This window comes from Tyto alba, unplaced genomic scaffold (genome assembly GCF_018691265.1).
Source record: "Tyto alba isolate M040663 unplaced genomic scaffold, T.alba_DEE_v4.0 Super-Scaffold_2, whole genome shotgun sequence".
NCBI classification, from domain to species: domain Eukaryota; kingdom Metazoa; phylum Chordata; class Aves; order Strigiformes; family Tytonidae; genus Tyto; species Tyto alba.
The window spans coordinates 9,754,178-9,777,988 of NW_024881282.1; the positions used below are offsets into that span (position 1 = coordinate 9,754,178).

At 36.3% G+C, this 23,811-nt stretch overlaps 1 protein-coding gene across 1 annotated transcript in view; it reads right to left on the bottom strand.

Annotated features, from left to right (window-relative positions):
- The window catches only part of GRM5 (glutamate metabotropic receptor 5), a 272,568-nt gene that overhangs the window by 241,109 nt on the left and 7,648 nt on the right, over positions 1-23,811 (bottom strand). Inside the window, 1 exon segment of the mRNA XM_032990966.2 lies at positions 20,997-21,875. Coding sequence (XP_032846857.2) covers positions 20,997-21,675 — 679 coding nt within the window. The 5' untranslated portion in view covers positions 21,676-21,875.

A 23,811-nucleotide genomic window follows, 5' to 3' on the forward strand; every position in this document is an offset into this window, starting at 1 on the left:
TTTTAGAAATATCCAGTGACCACTGCCTCATCCTGTCCCCCTCCATCTTGCAAAAAAGTGATCGCTGTCTGTCTGTTGAGACAGTATTATATCTGAAATACTACATTAGGAGAAGAGAGGATTAAGATTAAGATGAGTCAAAATGCACTGTGGTCTATCTCATTGTTTTTCCCCCATTCAACAATTAATCTGGAGGACGGAATGAAGTTAGAAGAAGCTTCTGGAGGTCACCTGGTCCAGCCCCTTGTTCCAAGGAGGGGCAACTTAGATCAGGTTGATCAGGGACTTTTCCAGACAAGTTTTGAATACCTCTAAGGATGAAGATTTCACAACCTCTCCAGGGAACTCACTGCAAGGTTTACCATCCTCTTGGCAAAAAAAAAAAATACCAAATATATGAGTAGTTCCCCTTGGTCATCTGGATAAGAGAAGAAACAAACAAAATGAGGTTCATGCATCTAGGTATCCAGTTACCTCAGCTTAGAATTAGCTATCTAGTCTTCTTCTGCACTGTGAAGAGTTCACCCAGAGCCTCCCAAATCAACATTCCTCTTTGACCTTTATCCCAATTAAACATCATAGAATACTATAGAGAGCCTGCCCTGGATAAGGATGAAGGTGCCTGATTTAGGCAGATCAAAACCCTTCCCTCTACTTGGGACTCACACTTAAAACCTTTACCTAGGGTTTTTCACTTAAGCAGGGTCAGTCCTTTCTCACACATGATTCAAGGTAATCTCTGTGTTAGAAGTGAGCTTTCATTTCCTGCTGTGCTTGAGTTGAAGCAGAGAAAGAAGATCTCCTAGCAGTAGGAGCTGTAAGGCATGATGATATGGGTTTCCTTCAGTCTCTCTAGTTGGAGATTTTAGTTTTGTATAACTCATTCATTGTGCCCAGGGAAGATCAAGAATACAGCTTGAGGAAAGTACTCACATCGGGCAATGAGATTCCAGTCTCTGATGCAGTCAATAGTGTGGATTTTATAAAAAGATAGTTGCAAAAACTCCAGTCTCTGGCATAGAATTTAGGAATACAATTAGATATCTCAAGTATGTGGTTTCTTTCTTTCTTTCTTTGTGTGGTCAGTCTCCAGGTATTCTATTCCTATACTAAGAAAACATTATTGATCAACTGATTTTTCCTCCAATTTGTAATTAGCATCCTAGGCAGCCCAAAGTCCATTAAAGTCTATGTACAAAACTGCACTCCATTCAATACTACTTCCTTTTTTTATTACACACTGGAGTTCAAAAAGAGAAAGGGACAGGAGAATGAAGAACAAACCACAGAAATTACCTCTGCTTAAGCAAACTTTATTCAATAAACAGGCCAGTTTTCTTTCTTCCTTTCCTAACTTGAACATGACATAACTATGGGTTTAGTTGAATGATGGTGTAGATTTTAACATCAGGCTGTATATCTTCCATTCCATTTATCAGGCTGTATTGCATCCAGTTTATGAACTGTTGCTCTTCCTCTATTTGCAACCTTGTAGCTCAGATCATTTGAGCGATCATTAGTGCCAATGTTTTTGCTGGGGAGTGAAATTAAGCTAACCTGAAAATTCATTATGTCTAATTGTCTTCATCAAGATTAAACATGCCAACGTTCTTATAAACATTTTATTCTGTTTGCTGTTTTTTTCAGATTCTGAAGAGTATTCTTTCAGCTGCACCTCAGTTGAGTTCTTTCTTCCAAAATACATGTACACATACTGCCGAAGATGATGCATGCACTGTAACTCAAAACCAGCTGCAGTCTGGACAAAAAGTTTATCTATTGTGATGCTATTCTAGAGCCACATTCACCTGATAGTTAGAAATCCTTTAAATATTCAGCCTACATTTATTAACATTTTTATTTCAGCCATCATTACCATTCAATGTGATGTATTAAAAAACACTTATGATATTATTCAGGCTTCATTTTTCTCCACTAAACAAAGACAAATCTTCTGGGTTCCTGTTTCACGACAGGCTGTTCAGATTACACTAATAACCCTTCTCCACAGCTGTCCCCACTTTGATTCTGTCTTCCCAGACATCAACAGTTATCTGTCTACAACAATCAGATGATGATTTACAGAACTCCGTACACCAGGACAAACACTCTTCTATTTTTCCTAAAAATACCACTCCAAGATCCCATTTACCTTTTTCATATCTTTATCATATTGGCTTCTCTTTTCTCCCACACCTTCTCCTCCTAAGTGCTGAACTCTCGGGGAACCACAGAAATGAACATTAATCAATAAGGAAAAAGGAGTATTTGTGGCAGGCAAGACAGGAACTTCATCACTCTGAGATTCACACTTAGTCAACAGAGAACATTATGCACCTCAGAACTACTCTGGAAGCCACTTAAAAACTTGAGTCTCTCTTGACAGGTGTCAGAATTTCTTATTGATTTACAAATTTTAGGATGACTACTTCTGGATTGGACTACTTAGGTTAGATACATAAAGATAGGGAAGATTTTAAGTGCCTGATACAATTTCTTTTATCCTAGTCTCCAGAAAAATCTAATTCTTCTTGTACAATTACTCTTTTTCTCCTTTCTACTACTGATTAATATTTTTTGAGCATTAGAAAATCCCAAGGATTAAATTAATTATACCTACATCAGTTACAAAAGCATCCCATGTAGCTAGTCCCAGTGTTGATCACTGAAGATTTTTGTGAAGAACCTTATGCAATGTCATACCTTCTTTTATTGTCACCTAGTTTCCTGTCTGCCTTAGTTTCACAGCAGCATTTTACAACTACTGGGAAACCCAAACCTTAGCTCTAATTTCTTCTGTAGCAATATATCAGCACTTAACAAGCCTGAACAGAGGAAACTAAACCACATGTTCTCTCTTGAGAGAGAAAAAAATAAAATAAATTCAATAATCCCATGAAAAAAAAAAAAAAAAAAGATTAAAAACATCTGAGATCTTACATTTACCTCCATATCCTTTTCTTCCAAGTTTGTTTGAAAGGTAACATACTACAGAGACAGGGTCTGAGGATAATTCAATCATTCTGCTTACACAAACATGCATTAAAGCATGTCTATTGTCTATGCTATTCTCCAATATTACCCTGCCACCCCTGAAACAATGTTTTCTTTAAACAACCCCAGAAAGATGGTCTAAAAGTCCCTCTAAAAAAGACCTTGCTTCAGAGTTTATTATTTCACACATAACTAGTCTTAATCCTCTGGGACCAAATTTATCCAACACTCCTGTTTCAGCTGTGGTCATTTCCGCTTCCACATTCTCCTCCCTGACAATCAATTTACCTTTGCCTTCATATTCAGCACACATAATTTTAAATACTTATCTAAAGTACCTGAGTTAGAAAGGCAGTAATCCAAGGTCACTAATGAAGAGGTTAAATAAAATGGAGAGTTGAATCACCCCTTGGAAGTGACTCTCTATTGAGTAGATAGGGTCTCTGTGATAATTTAGTTAGCAGTTTGAATAAAAATGAAATAGAGCCATCTTTTCCACCACTTCTATGCCAAGAAATGTTTGTTTTGGCATAGGACCAAGATTGAATTACTTTTAATGTTGATTCAATCTGTTCTTGTTCTTCTTCATAACTTTGAATACAACAATGATAGACTTTAATGATCTGTTTTTATTTACTCTGTGAGATTTAATTCATCTTGACTTTTATAATTTTTACTTTATTATTATTTTGGATATTCATTATACATACTCTGAATAAATTTTCTGCGGGATTTCAGAGTTGTTTCCTCCATTCCCAATGGGAAAACCTGTGCCCAGTGGGGTCATTTTTCAATAGGAACCACTAACTGGGACAAAAGCTTTGGATAAGAAAGCCATCTTTGCCTTAGTGTCTGTTCTGCTTTATATTTGACTGTCTGATCCTCAGTATTGTAATTTGTATAATTTGTTATATTTCTTAATTTCTCAAATACCTGTTATTTTTAAATTAACCTTCTTTCAATAAACAATAATGTTTATACAAAATATATTCACTTAATTAAAACTGACTGAGCTCACAGCTAGCATTTTTTAGTGTCTCATTATTCACTCCAATAAAACAAAACACATTTAGCAATAATACATTTTCATCTATTAAATATCTCAACAAACTGTAGAGAGCTGCAAAGAAATTAAGATCCTTGCAAAACAAAGAAGACTATGCAAAGATTCGAGTGGAGTGAAAATCTATGTTTTTGTGCTTGTACTCATAACTGCTTTCTTTAATATATGCCTGCAGGTTAAGAAAGATATTTATCAGGAAACAAAAGTAACATTTATATTAGTATATTAAAGCAGGACCAGAAAATATTCCCTATTACTAAATCATTCTCTATGCCATTAAATTGTTATAATAGTCCTTGGAATCATTTTTGCCTGGATCAAATAAAACTGTACCAAATAATTCACAGGCACAGCTGGGGACAGTATGAATCATGAAGATTTCAAAATAGGCAGGTCTGGTATGATCAGACTGTACCAGCTTTTCAAGAATGAGCAAATGACGATTCTTCAGGTATAGCAACAGAAAATTCAGAATTACATGACATTTACTACTGTAAAGCTCCCAAGAAGGTTGTTGCCTTTTTATGTTCACACAAGGGCTTCACAATGGAAGACTGGACAAGGGACAGGGCAAGGACAAATAACAGATTAGTCTGGATCCACTGCTTAGGTCCAGTCCTTACTACAGAAGATTTGTCTTGGATAGGGATCATTGCAGTGGTCCAGAAGAGAAGCAGGGTGTGAGTTAACTGTTAGGAAATGCAGTGCTTAAGCTTAACCCTTGGCCTTATTTATTTTGTGATGTACACATGTCCAGGGAGATTCCATTCCCTGTCCCAAACAACTTCAGGTTAATCTATTTCAAAAAGACTATAATTACTTAGATATATGAAAAATATAAGGTCTTGACACCAGAACTAGAATAATGTCCAAATTTCCACATGGGTTCTTATAATTTTAAGTTAAAATTTTGAGCTACCAGCATATTACAAGTACCATTTTTCATATCAACAACACAAATATGTTGAACCAGCATTTTACTAGCCATCAGTGATCTCCAACAAGTTTATCCCATGGTGCTGGTTTTACAGAATTTACAATAATATAGCTGTTTCTGTTTAAATTAAGACCGAAGATTCAAGGGGCTTTCCTCGGAGAAAAGTATTGCAAAGAAGAAAATTAATAAACTGGTTGCCACAAACAGTACGAATCTTTGGCAAAACATGTAATTAAGGCAGGCAAGCAATTCCTTCATCAGCATTGTTCTTGTTCTAGCAGATAATACTAAAAACTTGACAAATGTGCATTCAGAAGCTATTGTCTATCAGCAAAGGATACTTTTTGATCTGCTGTTTCTTAGACAGTTTAACTGTTCCTAGTAGAAATAGCAAAAGGGTTCAGAGCACTTGCTGAACCAGAACCCTGCAGAGTACGTTATGGATTGAAACTGCCATCTCTTTTTGTCCGATTCTACTGCACTCTCAGGACTAAAGAAATAAAACAGTTGATGAAAGAAAAAGACTCAGGCTTTAACAGTAAAATAAGTCAAGATTGTGTGTGCTACTATTTGAGAATGGAAATTATTTTCATAAATTTCTTACAAAGACATATATGGACACCATCTAAGGTGAGGTTACTTTGATGCTAGATTCAGATGCATAACGAGAGAGGAAAAGCTTTTTGTGCAAATAAATAGACAACAGAATTGCAGTCATACACAAAGAAATACAGAGTGGTAGACAAAAATATCATTCCTGGTTTGTGAGAGAAATCCTCATGTTCCTGTTGAAGGAACTGACAATGCATGTGTACACTAATGGTGTTGTGCAGAAGGACATGACAGGATGCCATACAAATACAGTGTTGAGTTCAAGGCTATGTACCTTGGACCAAGAACCAGTCTGAGAATCCAAGAACCCAAGGGGTGATTTTTCCACAACTGGTTTATCCACAGATAGGTCTGGTATTTCTGCTTGATACTGAATTCCTGAACAATGCAGGAAATTGCTTGACTGAAGGACTGGATGCTTAGGTACTACTGAGTTTCTATATGAAAGGTTAGGCACCTAACTAATATATAGTTTGTAAGTAATTGGTAAACACTTGTTCATTATTCATAAACTATTCATAACTTCAAAGCAATGTGTGATAGGAAAGAAGGAAGTAAATATCCTTTCTTACTACAAAATGCTTCCTATCAGAAAGTGTCACAATTACTTTTTGGAGACTTTTCAGTTGCAAAGATTATACTGAGTCAAAAACCTCACTATGGACTTCAGAACACTAAAACATTCCATAGATTAAAATATTTCAAGCAAAGACCATAAATAGACCATATTCACAATCTAACCAACTCCCTGGGATATGTAATTACTTGGTATGTTGCCCCAAATATTTTTTAGATTATATTTAAACCCGAAGCAATCAGTCTTATTATTTATTCAGTAAATTTTGCATTCCAGGCAAAATGCTAATCTTTAGAGTCAGAGCATCCTCTCACACACCCATACAGACTAACAAAATAGTTTTACTGCAAATATCACCATCACTATTTTTAGAGAACAGCAAAAGCAACCATTGTGCATGTGAACTCTAACCCATGTTTGTCCAGAGGTGTGGTGTGTAGGTGATAAGACTACAGCAAATTCCACCAACAGAAAATGACAATGTACAAGCACTCACTCTTCCCATTTTGAAAAACATTTTTCATTTTAAAAAACCCCAACTGTCTCCCTTTTCCTATAAAATGTTTATCTATATTCTACAGAGAAAAGTTAAGGAAAATGCTAGAAAAATATTTTTTCACACTAATGCAGAGAACAGACACACACAAAAACCTCTCAAATGTTGCCATAGATCTAATTTTGATTTTTTTTACAAACTCCTCTACAAAATCTTGAAGTAATTATTCATTTCTTGCTTATGTAATGAAGCTAGTAGCACCTCTGCCATGATCATATCAAAATGACATATTTATCTAGCCAGAGAGTAACCATCACCTTATGAGAAGTTATTAACATGATTGATTTGAAGAACCATTTTATAAAACAAAATTCAGTCATTTCTACTTGACATATTTAGAACAAATCAACTGCTTATAAACTCAAACATGATTTTGAGTTATTGTTGTATTCCATAGTTTGCTTTTGCTTGAAACTTATCTATGTCTGCAGAAATATTTGGTTTCTTGAGACCACCTTGTTGTATTCTCACTTCTGATCTGAAGAACAACTTCAAGCCTTGTGGTCCCTGCTGAATTTACACAAACAGGGGAAGGACCTCGTGTAGCATGTTACATACAGTAACAGGTTATGACAATCAACAATGAAAGACAGCCTAGTACAAGGGAGACCAGAGGTCTGGGAAATAAGGTAGGTGCCATGGTTGACCTCCAGCAGAGCATGCAAGTTTTCAGTCCTTTGGGTCCCTTATAACAAAATTATATTTAATTTGTGAAGCATTTCAGGGCATGTTGATGGCATATTCTGAATAGGACTAAGGGTATATTCAGTACTCAGATCTACAAATTGTATCAACAAAACAGATAAACACCATTGTTACCTGTGCACTTTGTTTCTCTTAATCTTGTACTCTTGTCTTTCTCCTTCACATAGACCTTTGATATTCTGCTTCCTCCCTTCTTGCTAAGAGACCTCTTGTCATTCACATCAAATCTGCATAGAGTTCACTCCAGCCCTTCCACAGACCACCTGACGGGGTTATGTATTGCTCATGTCTTTGAACCAACATCCCAGCTAGACAAACAGGGCAGGGAGAGCACTGCCAAATCTGGGCTGATTTGTTCCAGGTGTCTGTTGCCAGTGGATGGCAATGCTCCATGTTTTAAGAATTCTGTATACCTTTGGATAGTTTTCTGTATGGACAGGACTGCAAAATGATGATATGATACTTTCTGGGAAGACCTTGACAATTTTTTTCATTTATCGGTACACACACACTGACACTGCCCCTTCTCGCTCAAACCTTTCCAACTTGTGAGTAAAACCTCACCTTTTATTTCAAAATATACTTTGAGATAGATATATATATTAACCCTTAGGCTCTACACATCTCTGTGAAGCTATTCATGTTGCAAATATCAAATGAACTCCCTGATTTGTGCAGGCAAATATACTGTAAGGTTCTATAGAGCCCATGAACATACAGCAAAGGGATCCTTTGGGACTTGCACCTGTATTTTAGCTGGCAGCATAATTAGATCCCATATGGTTAATGAAATGTAACGTGTCAGTATTTTGTAGGCTGAGATTTGTCACACGGAGGTGTTGGATGTAACACCCACTCTACCAACTGTTCAAGAGTATAAAAAACAAAATCAGTTAAAAGCTTGTATAAAAAAAAAAAAAAAAAAAAAAAAAAAGTAGGAATCAGTCTTCAAGCTTTCAGTTTTTGATGCTTCCAGTGTCCTCTGTCTTTCTGCCTTCCTAGGGGAGGTACATTAATCATGGTACCTTTTCTCAATGATGTTTCAGAGTACCTTCTCCAAGGGCACAAACCTGTGTGTGGTTGTTAACAGAACATGTACACAAACTACATGTCCGTGAGCTTCCCTGTCCTACATTACCAATAGTGTCTGAGTGTCCCTTACTCTCCAAAGTATTGATCCTCACAACACTTCCATCACACATTTGAAATGTGGGTGTTTGGAGCAAATGCTTCAAAGACACCCATGTGTGCCAATTCTCAACCTACAAAATGCCAAACCATTATAAAATCATTAAGCAGGCCTCCTTGCAGATGGCTGGAGGCATGTCCACAGTAGGCTACAGAAGGAGCTGCAGGCACACCCAGCATAGCTCTGATTTAGCCTGTTGTTCTGAGTCACTAGCTGAGATTCTCAGCTCCACAGTGTCATGTCCCATACTGTACTTCCCAATGGACTGATTAACTTGAGCACAAGACTGTAATGGTAGAGACTGATGCAACCTTAGTGCATCTGAACCAGTCTCTCCATCATAAGGCATTGGCATGATCTCTACAATTTTATCAGGGTGACATGGGTAGTCAAGGAAAGCACAGAACTGTGTCTCTCACTTCCCTGTAAACCATCTGAAACCCCTTGCTTCAGTAGGCACTACACTGTTCTGATCTCCACACAAAATATTCTCAATTTCTAGTTCTGTTAATTTAATTTGACTCCCACTCCTGGCCAGAGCTGTTGAATGGGGCTAGAAGAAAAGATAGTACTATGTTTCCAGTCCACAAAGACATAAGCTAACCAAACAACAAAGGCAGATCCACAGCACAGAGTTGAGGATGCAATAGTCTTCCCTCTCATAGCTTGGCTTAGTGTGACCCACGTGCAATCACATGCAGATGGAGAGGCTTCAGCATTGTCCTCACATGGGAATAAGCAATCATGTGTGAGTGAGAGTCTTCTCAGCACCTTGCCTCCTAGGTCAGTACCATCTACATGTCATTCCTCTCACAGGGTGGTGCCTAAAGGCACTGTCTAGCCCTGCCTGAACACCCTGTGAACAGCTCGCATAGCAGAATCTGTCTGCATAAACTGTTGGTTGAATACACATGAATAATGCATAAAGCTGTAATCAAATCAGCTTGGGAGAAGGGAAAGAAAAGGACTATGTTAGCTTGGATGATTCAGACAGTTCTAGTTAACAGGCGGGAGGCCCGAAAGAGAGAGAGGGGGAGAGAGGTCACACAACTGAAGAAACAGCCAAATAGGGAATGGTAGAGGAAAAGAGAAATTGGTACATCTACAGGTCAAGTAATTTTCAATTTTTCAATAAAAATCTATAGCGGGATGTTGTTAAAAGTATAAAGCTTACACTCCTTACTTGAATCTTTGGTAGCTTACCAGAAGGAACTACATTCCTAGAATGTCCCAGTCATTGCATAAGTCCAACTTCTATACAAAATCCATAAGATTGATATCCCTGAATGCACACTGTACCAGATGTTTCATTTTAAGCTACTTAAGCATGCTGACATTTATGCATTTGCATAAACGCTTTTGGATTTGGGGAAAAAAAAATAAAAATCCCTACATAGAAATTCTGTCTGAGTGAACAAAACATACAGCCCCATGTGCAGTAAGACGTAGACCATCTACATATCTCTTTCTTTCCAGTAGTCATGGAGGTTCCAGAAAAGAAGTTATCTAAATACCCTGTACAGTGGGCTTTCAAGGGAGAGATGCAAGTCAGGGAAAGAGAGCATCTGATCCAACTTCAACATTTTTCTAGACCACTTAAATTTGAGATAGTCTCATACTTTCTCTTTACTGAAAGAAATAGGTCAGACAAATTGCCTGTCTTTTTGCATATGCATGAAAATGAGCAAGGTAACTTCACATCCCACAAAGTTGTTAGAAGAAAAAAAAAAAAAAAACAAAGAAGCCCTTTATATATAACCATGACTGAAGACATATGAGAAGCTTATATTGGAAAGAAAATATATACTCTCTCATATTCTTATTTTGGGCACATATCCTAATTTTTTTGAAAGCTTCTGTTAATGTGAAAATGATTTGAATCCTGTATTTTTGTGTGGTGAAGGTGGATGAAAGAAAAAGGAAGAAGTACTTACTTATCAAATGGAACCTTAAGTTTTGTTTCACTCATAAAACCAAATGAGCAGCATCTGCAGGTTTTTACTAATTTTTATCCCTGGATGTTGGAGACCTATGATAAAATTATTCTCTGATCTGCAAAGCCAGCATGGAAATGGGGAAGGATCTGAACCTCACTGCTTGTCCTCCATCTATAGAAGGCATAAGATCCCTTTCCAAACTTCTGGGTTTTGCTCCTTTTCCATGCCTAAATATAGTTCCACTCACTTGCTGTCAGGATGCATCTCTGCTGCCTGTTCAGCATAGCTCTGAGATCACAGCCATCTACAAGACTTTCTGCAAGCCAGGGAACACCCTTAAGAACATGTCAGCATGCTCCCTGACTGCTTGCTTGTCTTGCTTACAAAGACCATCTCTCAGGCAATCTGGTGGAGAGAAAGTGGATGGGACATGGTGTTGGGTTCAAGTGCAACAGATACTTTGACCAAGAACCCTATTCCAATGTAATTGAGAATGAAGTTGGGTATGAAGATTGTTGAAACTGATGAACTTAAAATAGAGGAAGATTTTCAGCTTATCTTTCACCTTCAAGGCTTTGCTTTTAAATGAAGAAATGTCCTGTTTTTCATTAAATGCCAAATCTGTTAATTAAACAACTGTGATACTAGAGGCTTTAAGACAAAATAAATGTATAATTGCTGAACAGTATATAACCAGATATTTCAAATGAGAATCTGGACTTTAAAGCCTGAACCTTAGAAGACATCAGGACTAAGTCTAGATTCTCCAAGTGAAAGAGCTTTAAAAATAGTGAGCAACTTTGATGGCCTTTATTTTAGCTAGGGCTCAGTCTTCATTTTTTGATATCCATGATCACATAGATCAAAAGTTTTAGAAATTTCCAAATCGGTGCATTCTATTCTATTCATACAATTATCTACCTGAAATTGTTTGGTAATCTTATTTTGACTTGGGAGGGATAAGAGGAAAAAAAGTTAAACCTAAGAGGGGAGAGAAACAAAGAGTTAATATAAACAGAAAAAGAGAAGAGGGTAGGAAGAGAAACAAAAACCACTTAACATGAGGAAGGTGAGATAGTAAGACAGATAGGCAGAAGATGATCTATAACAAGATAGAGGCAGATAACTGTAAAAGGGAAAAATAACCAGTACAAGTTTATAGACCACCACTGTATTGATTTGCTAACAAGGTAAGAAACAGCAGCTTGTATGTTGATCTGTGGAAAACAAGTTCCTGCCTGACAGCAAATTGAAGAAATAGATGGACTATCAATTCCCCTAAAAAGGAACAAAAAAAAAGGCACATGCTTTTAAAAAAGGAATTGACAAAACTGTAAATGTTGATACAAGACTTATAAGAATAACTTAGCATCTGGAAAACCCACTTTACAGAAATATGGGACACCTAAAACTCTTTGGTTTAGCCAAAAGAAAGATTAGAATAATGCCCGAGAAGAGAAGCTCTGAGAACATACCAAGATAACATGGTTATAAATTGGAGAAACACAGTCATACATTCCATTTGAAGAACAGATAATTCACAGTCTGAACAGACTATCCAACAGTGAACTCAACTCTGTCTTACATGAAGGCCTTAAGGGAAGATACTCTGTGTGTATCTTCATAAACAGTGTTTTAGCCTAAGCAATAACTACCAATGACAAGTTGTCATTTTATTACCTATCTTACATAGCAATATTAAGATATGGAAAATAGACTTCTGTAATTTCAAATCAGGAAAAGGTGAACAAGTTCTTTGACTCTGCCATGCTAGATCAACTGTAGTTTATCTATACTTGCCTAAAGCTTTATGCACTCCAAAATAACAATATTGGAGAATTGGTTCACCTGTTGTGACTATCCTGTTCACAAAAATCTTAGCTCTGAGGTAAGGTAATTTCCTAGTACTTCCATCTCAATCCTAGTCCTCTCGCTACAATTTTGCCCCTTTGTTTTGGCAGTACTACTATTCATCTTCCTCCTAATGCCTGTAAAATCATCTATGAAGTTAGAAGAAAAGGTTAAAAAAAGAAAAAAATTCAAATGCTAGTTAAAGACAAAAAAGAAGCATTTAACTAGATCAAAACAGACTGAGGAACAGATAATTTTCCTAATTTTTTCACTGTTCTCAACAATTAGGTTGATTTTGGCCATGTGATTTATTCAGTGTGCTGGTTTGCCAGTTGCCTCTGTTATTATATTTCCAGTTTGCCTAGTGCATATTTCACTTTGAGCAATAGCCATTTCCTATGTTTTGTTTGTCTGCTCTTTGACAATGTAATTGATTTTATTTGGAGGCTTCCGCATATAACACCTGGATCATGTATCTGGCCAGCCATAAATGTTGCAAGACACTTCCAGAAAAAAAAAAAAAAAAAAAAAAAAAAAGGAAATCCTTCAATTAGAGTAAATACTAACTGTGGTGTTTTGTTTTGTTTTGTTTTTTCAAGTCAGTATATTTAGAATTATGAGTTAAACTATGTTAGCTTAAAAACAAGACCGTGATTTATGAACAGGATTATCTCAAAATTAAGTTGCCAAGGTAAATGGTAACTGTTCTGTTAATAACCTTCTCAATCACTTCTTTAATGTATACAATGTATTTATGTATAATAGTTTGCATTACAACATGGTATGACTCCACATCATCAGGAGCCAGTGATCAGATTTTAGTAAGACTGATCCAATGTTATCCTCTGTCCAGTGGCTTCAAAATTAAATTAAAGCAAAGTCTATAATTTTTGATTCACCTCCACGATCAATGTCTCCTTCATGATTAAAAAATTAGCTAGTCAGAACTTCCTTAGGGAAGACTGAAAAGTTTAAAAGATCCAGCACAGGCATTTTGCCTTTCCTAGCTTTCAGAGAAATCAGAAGTTAACTCTTGTAAGTACAGAAAGAGGTCCTTCATATATGCACCGATGTAAATATTCTGCTCCTTAACTGTAAAGGAACTTTCCAATTTTGAAGCAACATTGATTTAACTCCCACACTATTAAGCTACATACAATGTGTTTTTGATGCATAAAGATACTGACAAGTGCAAGGCATCTTCCTTTTCCTTGTTTATGTAGGAAATTAAATTCTATTGTCTGATAAAGTCTTTTCATACCTGGGGTCTTAAACTAGCAGTCTGGAAATTGGTTTCTCATCCTAGTCATTTCCAGTGATGTTGAGTAGCTTTTTTCTGTCTCTCTCCCCTTCTTCCTGGCTCCCGTCACAACAGGGCCCTGATCTCCCCTGAATTCTGTGTAACAGGACCTATATCAAGTAATATGAAAGAGTGTCTTAGGGATTTTTCTTATACCAAAGTATCCTAACTGCACTTTTGACCTTGATATCCAAGGAAAATTACTTCACAAATTTGTTATTTAAATTACCTGTCACTGGGTAGCATGCATGGAAAAAGAAAACACTGTGGTTTCAATAATAAGAAAGAAAAATAATAAAATAGATGTACAAATAACAAAAATCAACACAAATAATGAATAATGGGACCTGGTTCATCAGCCTCTGCTTATCTATTGGGTTAATGAGATGTCAATGTATCCAAAAATGTTTAATCTGTATACAAGATTGCTAGTATAGAAGATGTGCCAAGTGAAATGGGATGGGGGGGAACCTTCCATTTGTTCCCTGACTAAAATACCTTTTATCAAAACTGCCAAGGATTTGCACAACATTAATATTTGTGCAAAAAATTTAAAAGTTGACAGCTGTTTGAATAAAGTTTCCACTTATAAATTTACCTTTCATCAACTCTTTTAATATAACCACAAGACAAGCAGTGTATTTTGACTGACTTCTGAATTTTATCATAGCTTTCATTCACTAAAAAATGTTATTTTGTCTTTCAGTTCTGACTAGGGGTAAAAAGTAGTTCAGGAACTCTTTTTTTTTTTAATGTTGTATGGAATATCTATTTTCCAGTCAGGTCTAGAGCATGTATTTTTCCATGTCAAAGACCGAATATCAACAAGAGATACAGGAAGGTGAATCGCTGTCACTAACCATGGTCATCTGATAGCATATATTAGAAGGACTATCTTTCATAAAATTGATTTGACCCAGCAGGCACCGTGCAGTGGAATCTTGTTTCCTGAAATATTTCCAAATCTCATCAACTTGACAGATTCTTCCCTGACTGAAGAGGTGCACCCTGAGGATGGGGAAAAGGACTGTGGCATTTCCAGGCCTAAGGCAAAAGACAAATTTAAGGTGAAGCTGGAGGACCCTAGACTTCTACCATTTCTTCTCAGTGAAGGCAAGTTTGATGACACTGGAACTTTTGTTGGGTAACGATAGAGTCTAAGGGAGGGGAAAAGTGACATTCAAACACTTAGGTCCTAAAGAAAAGAAGCAAGGTGACATTTTGAGGATTCAGATATCCCAGTTTTGGTTATGTCCACCCTATATCACTCCTTTCCAAGTGATTTAAAAAGTCTTTAGAATAGCACACCTCCTTGCTCACCTTCTCTTTGCTGTCTCATGGTATTTCCCCTAACAATCTTCATCCCCATTACATTCCAGAGTATGCCCCTGGATTTGCATTTTTCTGTTAGTCAGGATACTTCACCATGGGTATTTCTGGCCTGAGCAGTCTGCCAGCAATGTTAAAGTGCTTCCTATTTATCTGGTTATTCTGTCACTGCAGAACAAAGTAAACATTAACTTGATGTTACTTCAGTTTTCTACCTCAATATTCCCAGCTGATTGATAGCATTTCCTCACTTTTCACAATTGTGATGCTAGGATAAATATTTGAAATTGAGAAAAAAAAAGAAAAGCCACCTCTGTTATAGATGTCAACATTCAATAAAAATGATCAAACACCTCAACAGGACAGGACTGTAACTGGGTTTTCCATTTCCTCCATTTTCTTTCAAATGAGAGATATTTCTTTATTTTTGCTAAAAGATCAATGTGATTGAGAGCATATCAAATTGTGATCATCCTGATCTCAACATTTATATTTGAAACAGTTTAAAAGTTTCAAAAATTAATTTAAGAATAAAATTAATTTAGAAAACTGCCATAAAACACAAGTATTTATTTTACCCAACAGCAAAAAATGAAACATTGTTGAAATAGAACATTTTCCAGTATTTAGAAAAAAGATTCTTCAATTTTCAGAATCAGATTTTTTGAAATAAATTTTCTTTGAAACTAAAAATATTTTCATGGACTAGCAAAGAACTTTCTTGGTACATTACTCCTATGTGGGGTTTCCTACATATAAAGCATGAAAAAATGTCACCTATGCTTAAAATAAAATTAACCTAATTTTCAATCATATTATTTTGTGAAAAGAAAATAATATTTCTGCCCATGATTGTGTTTTTGTATCTAAAGAAGAAAAATCTAGAGTCTGAAAGAAAATATCCACAATGTCATATAAGTACAGTTTGTTCCAAGCAGCAGGTTTAAGGTCAACTTGTTGCAGCTTTTTTGTTAATTTCTTCATCCTGTTCTCAAAGACTATGACTAATTTTCATTTTCCTCTTTACATTATAGCAAAAGATGTAGGCAAAAAATAGTCTTGTAACCAGGCACATTTGAACAAATATGAAAGGAAATGTGTGAAATAACCCTTACCTGCAGGAAAAAAAAAAAAAAAGTTCTGCTTTTGTTATGCTTGTCAGAGTGCTAAGAAAATGAATGTGAACCCCCCCTCTATATGCACTTATGATAAATTTAAATGGAGGAAAGTGATGTTAAACAGAGAGGACTCTGAGAATGAGTTTTTTCCAGTGTTTACCTGCAGAGCTCTCTAAAGAAAATGTTAACAGAGTGACTTCTTTCTTAAGCCTGTGTTCAAAAGTAAATCACACCTTTTACACAATGGAGTGAAATTTATCTCTTGCCACTCCCAATAAATTTGGCCTATTGTATTTCAATTGTACCCCTGTGCAATTCTATTTTTCCAGCATACATCACCTCTTCACTGCATTCAGAGCGGGAAAATAAATGGTTTCCAATGGCAATGAAAATTGCCTTTCAAATTATTAATTCGTTTGGCTCCAGGCAAATTTTAAGCACAGACTTTCATGTATTGACCTTGTTTCTGATTAGGAAGGCCTGATCCAAATGTCAATCTAGTCAACAGGGCAGTATGACTTCAAATGGGCTTTCAATGAGGCTTTCAAACTGCAATGATGGGAGAAAAGAAAATTTTATATATTTTTCTCTGATCTTTCAAAAAAAAACAAAGAATGTTTTCATATGGGAAATGAGGTAAACAGACAGTTCTTTGTCTCTTATGGCAGACAGCCAACTTCTCCCTGGTTTCACCAACCATTTCTGATTAGTTGTGGTACCAGGTGGTTAAGCAAGAAAAGGCTGAGACCACATGGCAGGGGTGCTTGAGCTGCATGGCCTATCTGCATACCAACCATAAGGACCCAAAAGCCAGATACCAGAAAAAGTCTTCCTCTAAATGAACCCTTCTACATGCTTTAGTGACCCTGGGGGTGAAAAACAGTTACTTAAGCTAAAAAGGATCCCTAATGTGCTCTGAGAAATTGGGGGACTAAACTAGAGGGCTTCTCTCTGCTGAGTTACTTTGCCTCAGAGAGAGGCACAGAGTTCTTGGCTGCATTATTGATTTGTTGTCTGTCTGCAAAGTTGGTTTAAGAAGTGAAAGTTGGTTTAAATTTAAGGAAAGTTTGCTTAAGCTCTGCTACTATCACAATGGTGGAAGAAAAACAACCGTGAGGCCAGCTGAAAGAAGTAGATGAATATGCAGACTTCAAATAAAATGATCTCCAGCACACCCTGCATGCTTGTTGTAGCAATCCATAAAGTTGAAGTCACTTACTTCAGGCTTTAAGTCATAGGTCCTCAGTACAAGGAGTTTCCCATTACATTTTCTCTGTTCACTCATTCCTACCTCCCTGCCATGTAGTGACAATGAGCCTCTTCATGGGGCTACAGTACAACCTGGATTGCAGAACTGATGAGGCTTTTTGAAAAAGTGCCCTGATGATGGGTACAAAAGGCTTTTTTTAAAGTCAGATTATTTCAGAGTAGAGCCCCACAAATCATTAAAAACAAGGAAGAGTTGAAGAGTGGAGGAAGATAATGATGCCAGTGGCACATATCTTTCCTGACAGAGTTGAGCAAGAGGAGTTACAATATAAGTCTACCTAATACTTGCAAAGATTTCTGATTGCATATGTAAAGTACACTACAATAAGTGGGGATTGTTGATGCTTTATGAGAAATATCCTTCATTTGCTACTCATATTTCTTATTAATTGGATTGAAGAAACTTCCTCCTTAAAATTACAAGAGCTTCACTGACACCAGTGCTTGCTACCTTCCCACTCTTAGGAAATTTACTCTTAGTGGTTACTTGTACACCTGGAGGCATCACCTGGAGGCATCACCTAGATCATACCATGATGCTTAATGTCAAAGGAGCCAAGGTTATGAGAACCTCTAAAAAATTTCATGTATTTTAAATCTGGAAGTCTTGAATAAGGATTTAACAAAACAACTTCAGGTCAACCTCCTAAAATATTAATCCACTGCAGAGAATATTAGTAAGCGCAGAAGGAAAGATTCAAACAAGAATCCATTGACTTACACCAGTCTTTTCTTATATTAGACTAAAAAGAGACATATAACTTTATCTGCTGATGAAACTACTGAAACAGTGAAATAACCAAGTTTTTTCTGCCTCTTCTTTTCTTCCCATCCATCTTTGAAAGAGACGACCCTCCCTCTCCTCGGAAATCCTTCCCAGAAATCAAACATTATATTTTAGAAGATTCTGGTTAATGCATGAAGATTAGCTAAAGATAATGAATGTAGGTGGTCAGAATTACTGGAGGCACTGAAAGAAAGACCACTCTCAATAGGTGGGCAAGTTCCTAAATCAATAAAGATTGCAAGGAGCAAGATTCAACACTTCTTTTTTCTTTTTTTTTAAATGATGCCTATGAATGTAGGACACTGAGTAGAGGGGCATATTCAGAATGTTTACAAGTAAACAGATACTATATTAAAATGAAAAATAATTACAAAATAAAAATAATATTTTAAAAAAATCTTTTTTGATTATTTACTCAAATCCTTTTCTTTAACATTCATCTATAGGGGTTTTTTATGGTGTTTTTTTAAAAATCTTTCTGTTACTGGAAGGGATAACATCTGCCATAATCTTTGAAAAGCGTCCAGAACATCAGACGTTGTCACATTTGAAGGAAACACCTTGACCACTTTGTATTTTTCTACCTCAGTATAGATACCATATACTCTACTGTTAGAAAACATTTATGTGGTGTTATTTAACTGGAGAGTATATTCATCATCATGACCAGACTATGCTAATAGATGATAGGATCATAAGATTCCCAGAACAAAGTTTAATGTTAGTTCACTGAAGTCCAGAGCTATATTGCTGCAAATACGCTATGAATGATATGAGGCCTCAGGTATTAACAATGTACCACCTATCTCGTCCACTTTAATACCAGCAGAGGCACATATTGTACTAGAAATATTGTCATTTCTACTTCTTCACACTCAGCTTCCCTGTCATTTTTCACTCTTGTCTTGCCCATAGCAGCTATCTCCAGCTTCAGCCCTTGTGTCTCTATTCCCTTCTTTCCAATGCACAGTGCAAAGTTCCTCTGCCATGAGATTAGCATGCCATATGTTACCATCTGCTCTAAACAGAGTGTCCACAGGAAGTGGTAAAAGTAAGTATTCTCACTCGGTGCAGAATCAGACCTTGAGATAAGCTTGACAGTTCCCACACTGAATATATAAGCATGCCCTCTCAATAAGCAAAGGTGTAGAAGCTGTTCATCATGAAAATTAGACGAGTCATCAAAAGTAGACAGGATATAAAATCCTATGCAAATGTGACACATCAGTGGCATTATTTTTGACCATGATGTTATTCATACATATTTGTGAAATGAAGGCTGCACAACAAGCGATGCCAAAGGCATCAGCTGGCACAGAATACCTTCACTCCATGATGTGACATAGAGTGATTTATACACTGTTATATTAAACTGCTAATATATTCATGCGTCCCCATACGGAAGAGGATGCAGTTATTTACCAGCTTTTATTATCATGACGGAAACATGATTGCAACAATCTGCATGCAAGTTCTAACTTTTTTTTTTTTTTTTTTTTTTATACTGCAGAATGATCTATCTACATATTTGTAGGAGGAAAAAGAACTCTACATGCTAGCATTGGACCAGCATCTCCCCAAAAAGGGCTTTGAATAGTATAAAGTCTTCCAGAGAAGCATACTCAGTGTGTGGGAAGGACAATCTGATTTCTATTGGTTGTAAGATAGCCAGAAGCATCTGCTGCTGTTCGGCAATGTTGCCACCACTACTCAATCTCTTAATAACATTTTTCATTCCCAGATCATACTCTGAGCCTTCCATTCAGCATTTGTTTGAACAGAGGTGACCCAGTGAGATCTTAAAATTCACCACACAATCTAATTCCAGAAAACTCATTAAGAGGTGGTGTCATTAGAGAGGGGCAGAGTGAAGCCAGTTCTTAAGGCAATATGAAATTTTAGTCACTTGTAGCAAGATGAACACACTTAAATCTGTCAATACAAGAAATGGTGAAGTCAGATAAGCTTTTCTATAGCATTTACCTTTAATCACATACTCTTCTGAGCACTGGGTAGAAAGCTTAAGGTCTAACTCAAATTAATAAAAAGAGGAAAGCAATTTAGCACACAGTTCTAATTTTTTTCTGGACACCTGATGGAGGATAAATATGTGAAGAAGATTCAAAGAGACTTCCCTTGCCCACTCTTGAAACCAGTGGCCAGATGCAGAGCAAGAAACAGGTGCAATACTCCATGGAGTACTATAAAATGGGTAGAAACAGTTCTGGTCTTGAGAAGCTGAGACAACTTGCATTCAAATATTAGCCAGAATTACATGCTTTCTAGTATTCATGTCTCAGTGGCTCGGATATTAAGCAGGAGCACATTCTGACTCAGCCACAGTTTCAAATGATGATTTAGCCCTCTTCTGAACTAGGAAGAGCAGATGCTTTCTCATTACCCATTGATACTGATGTAGTCTAAATTATTATTCTACATAAATACTGATTGGTAGATAAAGAAAAATAAATGTTGACTAAATTAAATTTAGGTCACTTAGGAGACTCCAAGCAAGCACTTTTAGCAACAAGTGGCCCTAGAGCACACGCAATCTTGTATTTCAAAATGTGTTTTCAGCCCTTATCAACATGATGCTACTTCAGCGCCACAAAGAATGTGAAGTTATTGTTAAGTAAAGTAAAAGTCTATGCTGTTGACAACTGACTGGCAAAAAAAAAAAAAAAAACTAACATCAAACTATCATCATCTATCTATTAGACCACATCAAAGTAGTTCGAAGGCATTCTTATATGGAAAAAAATAACCTCTTACCTTCAGTATGTACAGCAGAAACATAAGTCCAGTTATAGCGCTTGACAATGTCCACCATAGCCCGTGCTTGCTGTGCGTCAGATGGCACAACTCTCATAAAATACTTGAACAGAGTTTTGTCGCTTAGGTCCATGCTTGTGGCAGAATAAGCAATCTGAGGTATATTGAAAAGCTGCAATAAGTTCTGGACCTGGATAGCAACTGAGCTAGAGCCAGGTCCAATAACACCAACAATGGGTTTCTTGGAGCGGAAAGATGATGATGATCCATCCACACATCGCACCATCCCTTCCTCTTCTTCCGATGAAATTAGAGAGTCCCTTATAAACTCAATACTCTGCTCCAGAGCCACAGCAGAATGCCAGCAGGAGTCCCTTATTTCACATCCTAGTGTTATATTTGGCAGCAGTGTGGGGTCCAGATTAATTCTGTCAAGGGTATGTAGCATTGCCTCCACTCTCTGAATGCCATACTGCTCTCTTACCTCTCCACATTTCCTTTCATGAACCTTGTCAACAGTTGGTTGATGATGGACAGAGAATAGAGCTCCAATGATAATATCACCAGGCATGTGTGCAACCACCCTCCTTTCATTTGCTTGTGCTGAAACCAAAAGCCCAAAGTTCCCACAGACATCTTCCTTCAATAATAGGATTGCAAGGAACAGCAAAAGAACCATTTTAGGAAATGTTTTAGGCTGGTAGAGACATGATGTAACAAAATCGGAGAGCTGGTGAAAAGCAGTTATCAAATCTTTTGGATAAAAGGAGCACTATGCTGATGGTTAACCAGGAGTTTGCGTGTATTCTCTAAGGAGTCACCATCATCTCCAAGTGGACAGATATGCAGAGCTGCACATGTGATCATAATCCTCATAACCTTCAAAAATGAATAAATAAGAGAAAACACTTTAAAATTAGTTATAAAGTCAGCCTTGTAATCTGTTCTAAAATTGCACCTATTCCTACTGCTGTCAATGACTAATACATTGCCTGCTATGTACACTTGCTTCCATCATTTTCGAGCTGGAAAACTTTATCTTACTTCAGTGTTTCACAATATTAGGCTTGTACTTCTGCTGGTATAAATCAGTGTCTTTCTCTAACACTCTTGTTTAAAAATTCTTTTAGGAAATATTTTTAAAAACACAGAAGACAAACAAGTATTTCATTCCATAAAAAGAAAGATGTTGCCATTTCTAATGTGCGTTTCTAAAACAACTCCCTTTACTTTCAGACAATTTCTATATCAGAAATGTATATGTCACACTAATATACCTTGGTCTGTACTATGTATTTGTTTTCAGCAGTGAATGTTTCAGCTAAGGAACAATAATTCTAAAACATCAGAACAGTGAAATTCTTTTAATCTTTATATACTTAAATCAAAAATCTCTAATAAGCAATTTGACAAGTCCTGGTACTGTAGACAACTATACAGACTTCGCTGATAGAAAGAAGTCAACACAAAGACTATACAGATGCATTAGCGCCTAAAATATTTGATCTGATATGTTTGCCAATAGTCTGCAATACAGTCTGCACTCAGCTTGTTAAAGGAACTTGAAAATGTACTTGAAAATGTTCTGTACCTAGCAGTGGATTTGCAGTAGGATGCTTCTGGTTTTAAATATAGTGCTTAAACAGTAGTTTGTCCAGATCTTAATCCCTGAGCACATTAAAGTATCATCTATTGTTTTACACCTGCCAGTGAATCCATTGATAGTACAGAAAGTTAAATACACTCTTAAATATAGGAAGATGTTGAGCTAATTAATGAACCACATGCCCAGTTTCATTATTGACAAAACAACTGCAAAATTCTGGGACAGAGCCTGATCTCAGTTTTATTGACATAAGTCTTTTGATGTAATAATAAAAAAAAAGAAACTCCATACATTTCAGACTCACCAATCATTTATAATACATTAACAATAACTCTAACAATACTCAGATGTTGTAAAGTGTAAGAAACTCTTGCCGTAGGAAATCTACCTCTGTTTCTTCCAGGTTGAAAATCTAGCAGTATTTTAATCTTTAATTTACCCCTTACAGCTAGGTCATTCAATACAGTGCCACAATGAAATTCTTCCTGATTCTGAAGATGAGACAGGCAAACCTAAAAACATTTTTCTGCTTGATGTTAGACTTGTTTAATTATTATTTTACCTAGACATCTATAAATTATAAATATTTACACAGAGGAAATCATGTTATAGTTTCAGTGAGTATTCCCAAATGAAATCTAAATTATTGAAAAGAGAAAATATTGAATAGAAATGGTTTTGTAATATTAATTGCAACACTAATAGTTTCATGTAATATTAATTTTTTGTAATAGAAAGTGTTAGTAATAAAGTAAGGTCTAGATAACTATATAATACTTTAAGAAGTATTTTTTTTTAAGTTTGTAAAGAGTTGGCTTATCAACACTTCAACCCTTTGCCACTAAGGAATAACAGCAGTTCAATTCAGGTTAATTAGTCTCTAATTACAGAAGATCACTACTGCTTATGTCTTCCAATTGTTTGTTTTGTGACTCTGAAGATAGTATTGTATAATTTTGCAAAAAAGTCCAAAGAATGAATGACAGGGGATATCTCTGTACAGTATCACAGCTTTTAAATTCCTATGCCTCCAATTAATTTAAAGTATAATCAATTTTAAAAATATTTAATTTTTAACTAACTTATTAACATTTGAACAGAAATAAAACTGTTATTTAAAACCATGGACGCTTATTTTTCTGAGCTTCTCAAATTAAGGCTACAGGTACAGAGCACAAGTATATCTAGACAAATGTCAGCTCTGCCTCA